This window comes from Sorex araneus, chromosome 9 (genome assembly GCF_027595985.1).
Source record: "Sorex araneus isolate mSorAra2 chromosome 9, mSorAra2.pri, whole genome shotgun sequence".
NCBI classification, from domain to species: Eukaryota; Metazoa; Chordata; class Mammalia; order Eulipotyphla; family Soricidae; genus Sorex; species Sorex araneus.
The window spans coordinates 10,390,851-10,403,688 of NC_073310.1; the positions used below are offsets into that span (position 1 = coordinate 10,390,851).

Genomic DNA, 12,838 nt, shown 5'->3' on the forward strand with positions numbered 1-12,838 from the left:
ACATTTAACCTTCTATTCCACTTTTTGTGCTAATGGCTTGAACAATTAAACAAACCTTCAGTTAGGATTAATCTTCAAACAAGGTTGGGATTATTAGAACTAGTTTACTTTTTTAAATGAGAGAATAACCATAGTAAAAGCAAAAATGCATAAAGTGCTGTTTAACAGACGTTGTTCTAAGCACTGTATATATAATTTTATCTTTACAACTACCATTTTTAAATATCTTCTATTATTTTGTTACGGTCTTAAATTTTTCACCTGAGAGAAGTATGAGATATTTATTTATGTGCTTGTTTTGGTTTGATAATCAAGTTGTGTTTTACCAAGTCTGGAAAGGATGGTCTGTTTTAGAAAATAAAACCAGAACTTGAAAGGAGACCTTTCCTTTTAATAAGAAAGCACAAGCCATTCATTCTCCAAATATGTATCAAGCCCCAGTGACGTGCCATTTAACAGATTGGGTAAAAGAGCCCAAAGTTCAGCTGCAGAAAAACTGAATAATAAAATATACTTCAAAGTACTTGAAACCCAAGGTGGTACCAGGCCAAGGATTACTTTCCCTTGAATATTTGCAGACATCAGTGCTCTAATGTCTCAGGTTTTATTTGGTTTTTCCTTCTCTAACTTTCCTCTGTGGGCTGACGTTGCTGTTACAGTCACAGGGTTTGCTTCTCCATCCTTTTCAGCCGTTCTCCCTCCATCAGCATCTCACTGGTTTATCTCTCACTCACTAGGTACCTTTTCAGGGCCTCAAGTGTCTCATCTGTGTAATGATGGAGTTCGAGCCGTTTTTATTCTGACTGATTTTTATTCTGGACTCATCCAGCTCTGACACCCTGTTTTCCTCACTGTGTTGGGTATCCCTTAGCTCTACATCTGGCCACGCGGTAAAGGCACACCATAAAGCTTTCATCAGCATTTCGACTTAAATGTGGAGTCTGTGTGTCTGCTCTAGTCCCTTGGAGAAGGTTATTCTTCTTTTAATTTCATCCCATCCTCTGTTTTCTAAAGTTGCTCACCTGCTTTTTTCTGTCAGCCTCGTAAGTCCAAGCAAGCCATTCAGTGCTGGGGATTGACCCCAGGGCTTCTCGACGCTTCTCTTAGGCTCCACAAATGCCGAAATAAATTATCCTTTATCCTGAACTCAAGCAAACACCGATTGTTGCTTGTCCCAATGTCACTTTTATGTTAATAAACATTTTTGAGAGAGGACAAAAAGGGAAGGAGAGTCGACACAGAACATTGAGACAAGAAAATAAATGCACAAAGAAGCTGCGGGTCTGGGTTAAAATTTCAGCCCCTCCTACTTAACCAGCACCAGTATGACCTTGGATAAAAGAACTAAACCCTTCTGTAAGAGGGAACTGTCAGATCACCCACATCTTTATTGTTCAATGAGGTTAAATGAGAAAACCAGTGTGAGCTGCTTAAAATAGAGTAAAGGCTCTTAGCAGATGCTTGACATGCGAACTCTCGTGTAAGTGTTGGCATCCTGATTGTCATTCTTATTGTCACACCAGGGTGTTCTAAACAGATTTCCATGATTCATTCTGAGAGAGCAGAAAAAAAAAAAAAAGATTGAGGATTACTCTTACAGTAAATTTCACCAAGTCAGACGAAGTATTAAAATAGTAGATCTCGGGGTTGGAGAGATGGCAGAGGGGTTAAGGCACTTGCCAACTCCCAGCACTACATACGGTCCCCTGAGGCCCGCCAGGAGTGATCCCTGAGTGCAGAGCCAAAAATAAGCCCTGAGAATCGCCAGGTATCACCTCCAAACCAAAAATAATAAATAAAATAGCTCTTTCCAGCTCTAATTTCTAAGTTTATATTCCCTTTGTCAAGTAAGTTAAAATGATTCTCATGTGAAATAATATAGTTTCCCTCATTTATCATGCAATTATATATTTAGACTTCTGCTTTGGTCAGTTTAAACATATTTAATCTAATGTTCCAGGTTAGGGATTGTTTGTACATTTTAATCATGTCAATTAAAAAAAAAAGTTGGGGAATTCCTGGGACAACTCTTCTCGGTGGGTATAAAATAAGCTATTCCTAGATAACTTCTCATCAGAACAAGCATATCAGGGAGAAGGAACACACTGCCAGTTTGCTTTACCAACTAGAAGATTAATTAATCTTTAAATTAATCTTTAAATTAACCCAGGCACTGCGACTATGAAAGAAATTCATTTCAGATAGTTCACGGGCTGTATAACTGCTAAGCTTTAAACATTCTTTAATAGAACTTGAGTTATTTAAAAAAAAAAAAACTTTATTTAAACACTATGGTTTACAAAAGGCCAGAGTTATCGTACAGCAGATAGGTGCTTGCCTTGTACCTGGCTAACTCAGGTTCAATCCCTAGCATCCCATATGGTCCCTTGAGCACTACTGGGAATAAATCCCTAGTGCAGAGCCAGGAGTAACACCTCTGAGCATTGCCAGGTGTAGCTCAAAATGAAAAAAAATACTGGTCATAATTCAGCTGTTTTGGAAAGTCGATGTTCCAACACCAATCCCACACCAGTGTGACCTTTCCTCCACCATTTTCCCCAGTGTCCCACCCCCCCCAAACCTGCCCCCATGGCAGGCACAAAATAATTTCTTTTATATTGCTTGTTACAACAGAATGGAAAGTGGAATTATCAAAAAATGGTTTAGTGAAAGAAAATTTGTGAAAATTTTTAACTTTCACAGTGGGCTTATTAAAGTCATTGTCTGAGGATTTACTGAGCTGTTGCTGGTTGAGTTTTCTGTTATTGTTCCTGTTTCTTGAGCTTAGTTGGCTTCAATGTTATTTTTCCATCTAATTTCTTGTACTGGGCTGTTTGTATTTTGGAATTTGGAGGTGTCCTATAGCTGTATATGTGACCAAGTGCTCCAGAAACCCCCGGACCTGTAAAATTGGGACAGTGCTTGACTCGCCCCTCAAGACCTCTGAGGAGGTCTCAGAGTTTTCAGCCCAAAGATGTGTGTACCTGTGAGTTTCATGCTTGACATCTCTTGCAAGATTAGTTGTAAGCTACGCCATTGATATGGTGACAGCCATGGGATGTTGGTCAAGTTGGGTTAATTTTTAAACGTCTTGTTTGTTTTAGGCAATAAAAGTAAAAGAGACCTTAAGAATATTAGAAATAAGTATTGGAAAATAAATGTTTCAGTGATGTAGAGAATTGCAGAGGAGGCATTGTGTACTGTCATTAGTGGATATAAATCAATGCAGACTTTCTAGGGGACAGTTTGGCAATACTGATCAAGATAAATACACAAGGATCAAAGAGATGGATGGGGGTGGGCACTGCCCAGCATACGACTGTGGGAGCCTCAACGTAGTTCAAATCCCAGCACCACATATGGTTTCCTGACAACCTCCAGGGATCTGTCCTAGACACAGAGCCAGGATTAGCCCCTACACACTGCTAGGTGTGCCTCCCCCCCAAAAAAGAACAAAATGAATATACATGTCCTTTCAACTAATGACTTCATTTACAGGAATGTATTCGCTTAGAGTATATGCTTTCAGAAGCACAAAACTAGGATGTAAGCTGAGATGTCTTTTGTAGCAGTGTTCCTAAGCAAAGATTTAGGGCATTCTCAGTGCTCATAAGTCAAGGTTAGTTAATACATTTTGATATAAATATAACTTCCAGACATCAGTAGTTTTGTTTTGTTTGTTTTGTTTTGTTTTGTTTTGTTTTGCTTTTTGGGTCATACCTGGCGATGCACAGGAGTTACCACTCCTGGCTCTGAACTCAGGAATTACCCCTGGCGGTGCTCAGGGGACCATATGGGATGCTGGGAATTGAACCTGGATCGGCCGCGTGCAAGGCAAACGCCCTACCTGCTGTGCTATTGCTCCAGCCCCGACATTGGTAGATTTATGTATTGACATGGGAAAATGTTAGAATAGCCTTGTATTTTTAATTTCTTATTGTTCTGTTTTATTTTTTGAGCCACACCCAGTGGTAGCTAAGGGATTCCTCTTGACTTTGCTCCCAGGAGTCACTGCTGACAGGCCCAGGAGACCTCACGGGGCACCAGGGATTGAACTGGGTTCACCTCCTTCCTGGCAGGCACCCCACCACTGCACCATTGCTCTGGCTCCAAGGCCTGTTTTTTAACTATTTCTGCTTTCCATTTTCTTTTTCGGTCATTTTATTTTTGTTCTGGGGCCACATCTGGCAGTGCTCAGGGCTTATTCATAACTCTTCTCAGGGATCACTCCTGTCAGGATTCAGGGGTACTGGATTTCCATTTTTTTTTATTATTATTATTATTGCTTAGCACCATTGCCCCAAATTTCTCCAAACTTAAATGATTTGACTCAGGCCCACAAAGTTCTGAGTTGGAAGTAGAAAATTGGCATTCCTGCCCTTTCTGTGTCCATGTGTAAAAAAGAAATAGATCTATAATTTTGGAAAGTAAGATTCAGAGGTTAAGTTACTATAATTTCACACATATGTATAGATGGTAGTACTAAAACTGTAACTTACATTTCCAGAGGCAATATTTTCCTTTCCGTGATACCACCTCTCTTTTCTGGAATAGGTTCCTTTCAAGAGACCACTGTATTTTTGGTTTGGGTTTTTTTTTTATTTCTGGCACATTCTGTAGTGCTCAGGGCCTATTCCTGGTTTTGTGCTCAGAAATGACCTCTGGCAGTGCCTCGGGAACACATACAGAGCAGGGGGTTGAACCAGAACTGCATTAAGGCAGTGTGCCTTAGTCCTCTGTTATCTCTGAGAGGCCTCTTTTCACCCGCTAAGTGTCCTACACTGATTGCTTCAAAGAAGCTCCAAAATATGAAATAACATAATAGGAGACTGACACCCGAGGACAGTAGAGACAGGGCTAGGAATATTGCTCCATGGTTGGAAGCCTGCCTCATGAGTGAGAGGAGAAGGCGGCTGAAACAGAGAAGGGATCACTAAGTCAGTGATGCTGGAGGGACCTTTCGGGATGGGAGATGTGTGCTGAAAGTAGATAAAGGACCAGACGTGATGGCCTCTCAGTATCTGTATTGCAAACTGAAAGTAGAGAGAGAATCACTGCCTCTGTCATCCCGTTGCTCATCGATTGGCTCAAGTGGGCACCAGTAACATCTCCATTGTGAGATTACTGTGTTTGTTACTGTGTTTGGCATATCGAATATGCCATGGGGAGCTTGCCAGGCTCTGCCATGCAGGCCGGATACTCTCAGTAGCTTGCCGGGCTCTCCGAGAGAGATGGAGGAATCGAACCAGGGTCCGCCACGTGCAAGGCAGATGCCCTACCCGATGTGCTATCGCTCTAGCGATATAAGGGAACAATACCTACATAAAAAGGACTACAGACAGGGCTGGAGCGATAGCACAGCGGGTAGGGTGTTTGCCTTGCACTCGGCCGACCCGGGTTCAATTCCCAGCATCCCATATGGTCCCCTGAGCACTGCCAGGAGTAATTCCTGAGTGCAGAGCCAGGAGTGACCCCTGTGCATCGCCAGGTGTGACCCAAAAAGCAAAAAAAAAAAGGACTACAGGCTTCTAATCCACTGCTTGCTCCTGCCAATTCAACAAATAATATAAGCAGGGCTGATATTTTTTAAATTAATAAGCTCAGGTTCAAAAAGACTACATGCTGGGGCCGGAGCGATAGCACAGCGGGTAGGGCGTTTGCCTTGCACGCGGCCGACCCGGGTTCGATCCCCGGCATCCCATATGGTCCCCCAAGCACCGCCAGGAGTAGTTCCTGAGTGCAAAGCCAGGAGTAACCCCTGAGCATCGCTGGGTGTGACCCAAAAAGAAAAAAAAAAAAAAGACTCCATGCTATGTCCACATACACAGTCAGGGTAAAAGAAAACTTACCAGCTGAGTCTCAAACACTCGAACTAGTATAGAGGGCAAGAAAATTCTACTGCTTGCAATCCCAGGCACCTGGTGACCCTCCCGTCACCACCAGGTGCAGCTCTGGGCACACACTGACTTGGGAGCAGCTCTTGAACGTCACTCACTGCATGTGACCCAGTAACTAACTAACTAAATGCATAACACAGGTCCATAACCTGAAAAACTAAGAGAGTAAAAGGGAAATTATCTGCCATAGAAGCAGAGGGAGGGGTGGGATGGGGAGGATACTGGGGACGTTGGTGGTGGAAAATATGCACTGGTGGAGGGATGGGTGTTCGATCATTTTATGACTGAAACTCAAACATGAAAGCTTTGTACCTGTATCGCACGGTGATTCAATTTAAAAAAAAAAAGTTCCAAAATTCATTATAGCTCTAGGACTACCTTGGGAGACGTCCTTATTCTTTGGCCAAAATTCATTCAGACTCAGAGTCTCTGAAAATTTAACAGATTATTGTTTAAGTTATGTGCAGAGGGGCTGAAGAGAGAGCAACAGCTGAGTAAGCCACTTGACGTGTGTGCGCCCAGCCCAGGTTCAATCCCTGGCATCCCAATATGGTTCCCTGAGCACCACCAAGAATAACTCCCGAGTGTAGAGGAGCAGCCCTTAAGCATCACTGGGTGTGACCCCAAAACTAGCAATAAAAAAACGTTATGTGCAAAAATTACAGACACTCATTCTGTTGGTCTGGTCTAAAGTCCTATGCCATATTTCATTTCTTTAAAAAATTTTTTTTTTACACTGAAGTGTATATTAGCTCTTTGCAAATAGTAGGTTTATGCATCTGATGGTCTCGTCATCACCATCACAGGCAAATACCTGCCGTCTGCCTGGGGGTGGGTGTGATGTGCTGGGGAAACGCAGGGGCCGGGAGGATACACACCAGTACCCCCCCCCCGCCCCCAGCCTCCGCCCCTTCTCTAGCAAAACAAGGCCAGCGACTCCTGCGTCCCTGAGCTGTGGAGGGATTTGAATGAGAGATGTCGGTTAAAAGTGTTTGTGCATAAGGCATCGCTGGGCACATCTGAGGAGGCAGACATTGAAAAGAGACTTTCTGACGTAGGGGTTGGGTGTACTGGTCTGGAGGTCAGCCTTCCCGGTCAGATGAGACCATTTTTATCTGGAGGAAGATCCTTTGAGAGATGCTTCTAGCAGAATCATTCCTCGACTGGACTCATGCCCTCAGCCCACCCCTGTGGCTTGGTTTCTTCATGATTCATGTGCAGATTTATCCTAAAGAATAAGGCCAGCTACCCTAGTGAGACAGTGATTTGCAAATCTAGACATTTTTGGAAACCCCGAGGGTCACCTAAATTCAGTGCAGGCATTTGAACTGCAGAAACGTACGTGAGGGTATTTTTCTTATGGATCTTTAGTATTTGTGTGTTTGGGAGGACCACATCCAGCAGTGTTTAGGGCTGACTCCTGGCTCTGTGCTCAGGGCACCATATGTGACGCCAAAGATTCATATAGGGTCTGGATATGTACAAGGCAAACATCTCAATCCCTGTTCTATTTCTCTGGCCCTAAACCTTTCATTTATTTTATTTTATTTTTTGCTTTTTGGGTCACACCCAGCAATGCTCAGGGGTCACTCCTGGCTCTGCATTCAGGAATTACCCCTGGCCGTGCTCAGGGGACCCTATGGGATGCTGGGAATTGAACCCGGGTCAGCTGCGTGCAAGGCAAACGCCCTATCCGTTGTGCTATGACTCCAGCCCCCTAAACCTTTCATTTTGTTACAAGAAATTTGAAAAGTCTTTGTGGGGCGGGGGCAGGAGGAGTGCAGTGGAGGGGGGAACAACACCCTGCAATGCTCAGGGGTTACTTCTGACTCTGCACTCAGGAAGTACTCCTGGTAGTGCTCAGGGGACCAAATCAGAGCTGGAGATGAAACCCAGGGCTGCTGCGTGCAAGGCAAACGCCCTACCTGCTGTATTGTCATTCCAGCCTTAAGTGAAATTTCTTAGTAATGAATAAGAAGAAAAAAGCCAGAGTTTCCGCTGTACATGCAGAAACCCAGATTCCCTACCCAGCGCTGCACGGTCCCCAAGTACTTCCATGAGTGATGCCAGGCCAGGAGTAACTCCCGAGTACTGCCTGGTATGCCTTCTCCCCCAAAAAAATGAAGGCAGTACTGCAGTCCTCATTTGGGGGTAAGACGGCGCCAACAACACTCAGAAGCCGTCACTTCCGGAGATGCTGCTCAGAGCCACCTCTGCCCTAAGCAGGTCCCCGCCTTTGTGAACGGAGGGTGACAGGCCCTGCTTCAGTTGTGGTGATGGAAATAATGCACTTAAAGCATTTCGCATGGTTCTTGGCACATAGTAAGCACTTGGTAAATATTGCTGTTCATTTTAAGCCAGGATGACTAACACTGTTTCTAAGTGATTAGGAAGTCTAAAACAAGTTTGTGGTATCTGACATTAAATTTAGAAGGAGGGGGGAAACAGGCCACTTGATTTTCTCTTACTGTCTTTTGTAATTTAAATATTAAAACTATAGGTTAGGCAGTCTCGGGCTGGGGCTGGTACCCGCTCCAGCTCGCGCTCCGCCAGGATTCGAACCGGGTGGCCATGCATTTGCACGGCGGCTGCTTTGCTGCTGAACGACCAACATCCAGAGCCAGCTAGATGACTTCTGAACCCAGCAAGTGCTCGCAGCCATGTCCCCAGATTGTGAACTAAGCTTTTGCTTTATGCTGCCCCAGGAAGGGAAATGATGAAATTTCCCACTTAAATCTCCATGTACTTAATTAATTACTAAAACACAGAAATCCTAAACCGCGCGGCCGCTACCTCGGCTGCTCAATCTTTTACCTCTTCATTCTCATTAGTGGAGAACTATTTATTAAATGTTTCCTTGTCAATAGGGCCGCATTTTGGGGGGATAAACTCCAACAAGAATAGTGAGTTCTGTGTTGAAACCCCAACAACAATAGTGAGTTTTGGGTTGAAATATGGAATGTAATCAAGGTAAAGAGAAAATGAAGTGAATTTTATCAGTTATGCAGGTGGGTGTGGGGGGTGAGGGGGTGGGAGGTGTACTGGTTTTTTCTTTCTTTCTTTCTTTCTTTTTTTTTGGTGGTGGAATATGGGCACTGGTGAAGGGATGGGTGTTTGAGCATTGTATAACTGAGACATAAGCCTGAGAACTTTGTAACTTTCCACATGGTGATTCAATAAAATAAATTTTTAAAAAAACTATAGGTTAGCTATATGTTTTGTTTGTTTATTATTTTAGGGCCATGCCCAAGGCTTAATCCTGGTCCTGCACTCAGGGATCATTCCTGGCAGTGCATTCGGGATCATATGGGGCGCCGGGGACCGAATCCAGGTCGATTTTTCTTAAAATTAAAATTCTTATTTGACTCCAGTTCAGAGGGCAACATTTGCTGAACCCAAGGGATCAAAAAAGAAAAGTCTGTAACTGATTATATAAGACGTGGAGATAAAATGTACTGAACATGCCGCCGTTACGGTGAGAGCCTCATTGAACGGCCAGCCGGCCGTTTAATATCGTTACTGCCTCCTCTGAAGGCCTTAACCGTCTCAGCAAGAGCGGAGGGACCCCACTGGCCTCAGGAGAGCGCAGAGGCAGTCCTGGCCCTATTCTGTGGCGCCTGTCCACACTGTTCTCCCCAGGGGGCTGGAGGCCTCTCGGGAGGAGGCTTGCGTTCATGGTTTGCCAAGGGAGCATTCTTTCAAACTACTGTTCTTCAGGGCTGGAAAGATAGTACAGCAGCTGCGGTACTTGCCTTGCATACGGTCAACCTGGATTCAGTCCCTGGCACCCCCACCCCAGCACCGTCAGACATGATCCCTTAGCACTACCAGGTGCGGCTCCCTCAAGAGAATAAGAACAATCGAAATACTGTCTTAGGTATCCAGAGAAGATCCCGACATCCATCCCCAGTGACTTCTGGTGTTTGCTGTGGAGAATCAATAATTTAGAGTGGGAAATTAGCCTTGCCCCTCAGGCCTGTGTTTTTCCTTGAGCACGTATCTCTTTTGTCTCTGTCTCTTTGCTTGCTTTTTCCCATCCTGGAGAAGCCCATGTTTTCCTCAATACATATATCCTCTCTTTATCTAAACAAAACCGAATCCTGGCTGTTGTATCAGGGAAACTCAAAAGGTGATCAGGTTCAGTGAGAGTGAGAAATGCAGGCTCAGGTGATTTCCCTGGGCCCTGCTAAGGATGTGGGTAGGATAAATAAAGTAATTTCTAAAATGGTAGATGTGTCTGTCTTTCTTTTGTGTAAACTACTGAGACTTGCTCTCGGTTTAGTACATGAGATAGACTAACAGGTTTGCTTTTTTGCAGAATAATGACAATGATACCCAGCACTTGAGAGCTTACTAATTCCCAAGGCCTGTTTTAGCAGAATGGTCATAGAGTGTCAAAAAAGATAGAGGCAGGAAAGGGGGTTTATTTCACTGGGGCACTAGAAAACAAAGGGACAGGAGACGACTTCTCTGCCACTGGTCCTTGGTAGAATTTGAAGTTGCAAAGAGATGCTTGAGACATGAAAGGCAAAAATCTCAACCAGGGGCCGGAGCGATAGCACGGCGGGTAGGGTGTTTGCCTTGCATGCGGCTGACCCGGGTTCGATCCCCGGCATCCCATATGGTCCCCCAAGTACTGCCAGGAGCAATTCCTGAGTGCAAAGCCGGAGTAACCCCTGAGCATTGCTGGGTGTGACCCAAAAAGCAAAAAAAAAATAAAAATCTCAACCAAATTCTGCAAACCCTGGATGGGCTCTGAAGGTGCTCTCTGCTTGCAGGCATCGGAAGTTGAGAGACAGCTCTCCATGCAAGTTCATGCCCTCAGAGAAGACTTCCGGGAGAAAAACTCTTCAACCAACCAGCACATCATCCGGCTGGAAAGCCTTCAGGCCGAGGTGAGTCTTGCCGTAGGGGAGACCCACACCATGGAGAAACACAGGCCTGCTCTGTCTGGAGAAATGGTCCAGGGGGTCAGACCTGTGCCCTGCATGCGGCCAACGCGAGTTCAGTCCCCAGCACCACATGGCTCCTGAGCGTCTCTGGTGCAACCCTGGAGGCCCCAGCACTGCTGGGTATGGCCTCTTAAGACTCGCGGGGGAGCAGGGGGGCAGGGGTAAGGGGGGAAGTGCCATGAGACACTAGACACTAAGGGGGAACATTTGATCCTGGTTCCTCTGGGTAGGCTGTTCCCGGGGAAAATCAGATTCTCAGTAACTGTTGAGTATGGTTGAAATCATGAATGACTTACCTTTATACTTAACATGTTGATCCCTCCAGAAACATCCATTTCAGAACTTAATAGAAGATGGGATGGGGATGTCTCCTTTTCTTCTTCCCGTTCAGTCCAGTTCAGCCCTCCTTATAGGACCTTGTATTACTTTCTCACCTAAAAGGAGATTAATAGGGGCTGTAGCCATAGCACAGCGAGTAGGGCATTTGTCTTGCATGCAGTCAACCCAGTTCGATTCCCAGCATCCCATATGGTCCCCCAGCACCGCCAGGAGTAATTCCTGAGTCAGAGCCAGGAGTAACCCCTGTGCATCGATGGGTGTGACCCAAAAAGCAAAAAATTAAAAATAGCATTGTAGCACCATAGCACTGTTGTCCCGTTGTTCATCAATTTGCTTGAGCGGGCACCAGTAATGTCTCCATTATGAGATTTGTTGTTAACTGTTTTTGGCATATCAAATACGCCATGGGGAGCTTGCCGGGCTCTCCGAGAGGGATGGAGGAATTGTACCCGGGTCGGCCGCATGCAAGGCAAATGCCCTACCCACTGTGCTATCGCTCCAGTCCTATAAATAAATAAATAAATAAATAAAAATAAAAGAAGTATCTCCTTCATTGGGTTGTTTGACATATTTGATAGAGTCAGTTCATGGAAAGCACTTTGTATGGTGCTTGGAACATAGTAATATAGTAGCATAGTAATATAGTTGAACACAGTAAAATAGCTGCCAGAAAATGGCAGCTCGGGCCTATGGCACTGAGGGGACCACCAGAGCCAGAAGAGAATCTCTGAGCAGACAATATTGTGCGAATTTAGTTCTGGGAGGTGAGAAGAGGGAGAACCGTGTTTCCAGCTCGCACAGGGGCTGTTCCCTGGGGAGGCGTCCATCTTCTCTGCTCCTGAGGGCGCCCCTCAGCCAGCTCAGAACAGCAGGCCTTTGACGGAGTCACGCCGTGACGGACACTCTCGGCCCATGTGGAATGTGTCCATACGTGATAAAGGAACCAGACAGTGTGGCCAGGCCTAGGAGTGTCCATGTGACTGTCCCCTGCTTTAGAAATGAACAGAGGTGGGGCTGGAGCGATAGCACAGTGGGGAGGGCGTTTGCCTTGCACAAGTTCTTTTGGGGTGTGACCCAAAGAAAAAAAAAAAACAGAAATGACCAAAGATGTTTTTGTCTTAAAGTCTGTCGTGATCTTCTCTTTTCTCCTGCCTCTCCTTCCCTTCCCTCCTCCTTCCCCCTGCAATTCCTCCTGGTCATGAGCAGCAGGTCCTTGAAGTAAGTGGTTTGCTCCAGTGGGGGGTTGGCATGCCTGTCCGTGACCGTTTGTGTGCATGACTTCCCACCCGTTCCGCTCTTCTGCCCAGCTCTGACTCCTGCAAGTTGCCTGTCTTCCCCTCCCCCCTGCCCACTACCCCTGGGCCCTTGCGGTCCAGTGGCAGTGCCAGGAATGTTGATTGCCAGGTCTGGTCACAGGTGTCGGTGTGCAGGCGGCTGAGTGACTTGGCCACCTCGTGCTAGATCCTTGCTTCATCCCGAAGCACTGCTGCTTTTAAAAGCCAAGCTAGGAAATCGTTCCTTTTCAGTGAGTTACTTCATGTAGCTCTGAATTTGAAGGTATTTTTTTTCCCCCCAAGGGACTAGGATTGTGAATCAGAACCGTATTACCATATTATTTCTTTGAATAGAATTGGGAAGCTAAAATTATCC

The 12,838-nt window shown here is 45.3% G+C and overlaps 1 protein-coding gene across 3 annotated transcripts in view; it reads left to right on the forward strand.

The window, feature by feature from the left end:
- Positions 1-12,838, forward strand: part of BICDL1 (BICD family like cargo adaptor 1) — a 95,339-nt gene that overhangs the window by 60,951 nt on the left and 21,550 nt on the right. For all 3 annotated transcript variants that reach the window (XR_008631371.1, XM_055146643.1, XM_055146644.1), the window contains exon 3: positions 10,676-10,792. Coding sequence is in view for 2 of the 3 variants with exons in the window: in XM_055146643.1 (XP_055002618.1) it covers positions 10,676-10,792 (117 nt within the window). In the remaining variant the exon portion in view is untranslated. The remainder of the gene's footprint in view (positions 1-10,675; positions 10,793-12,838) is intronic.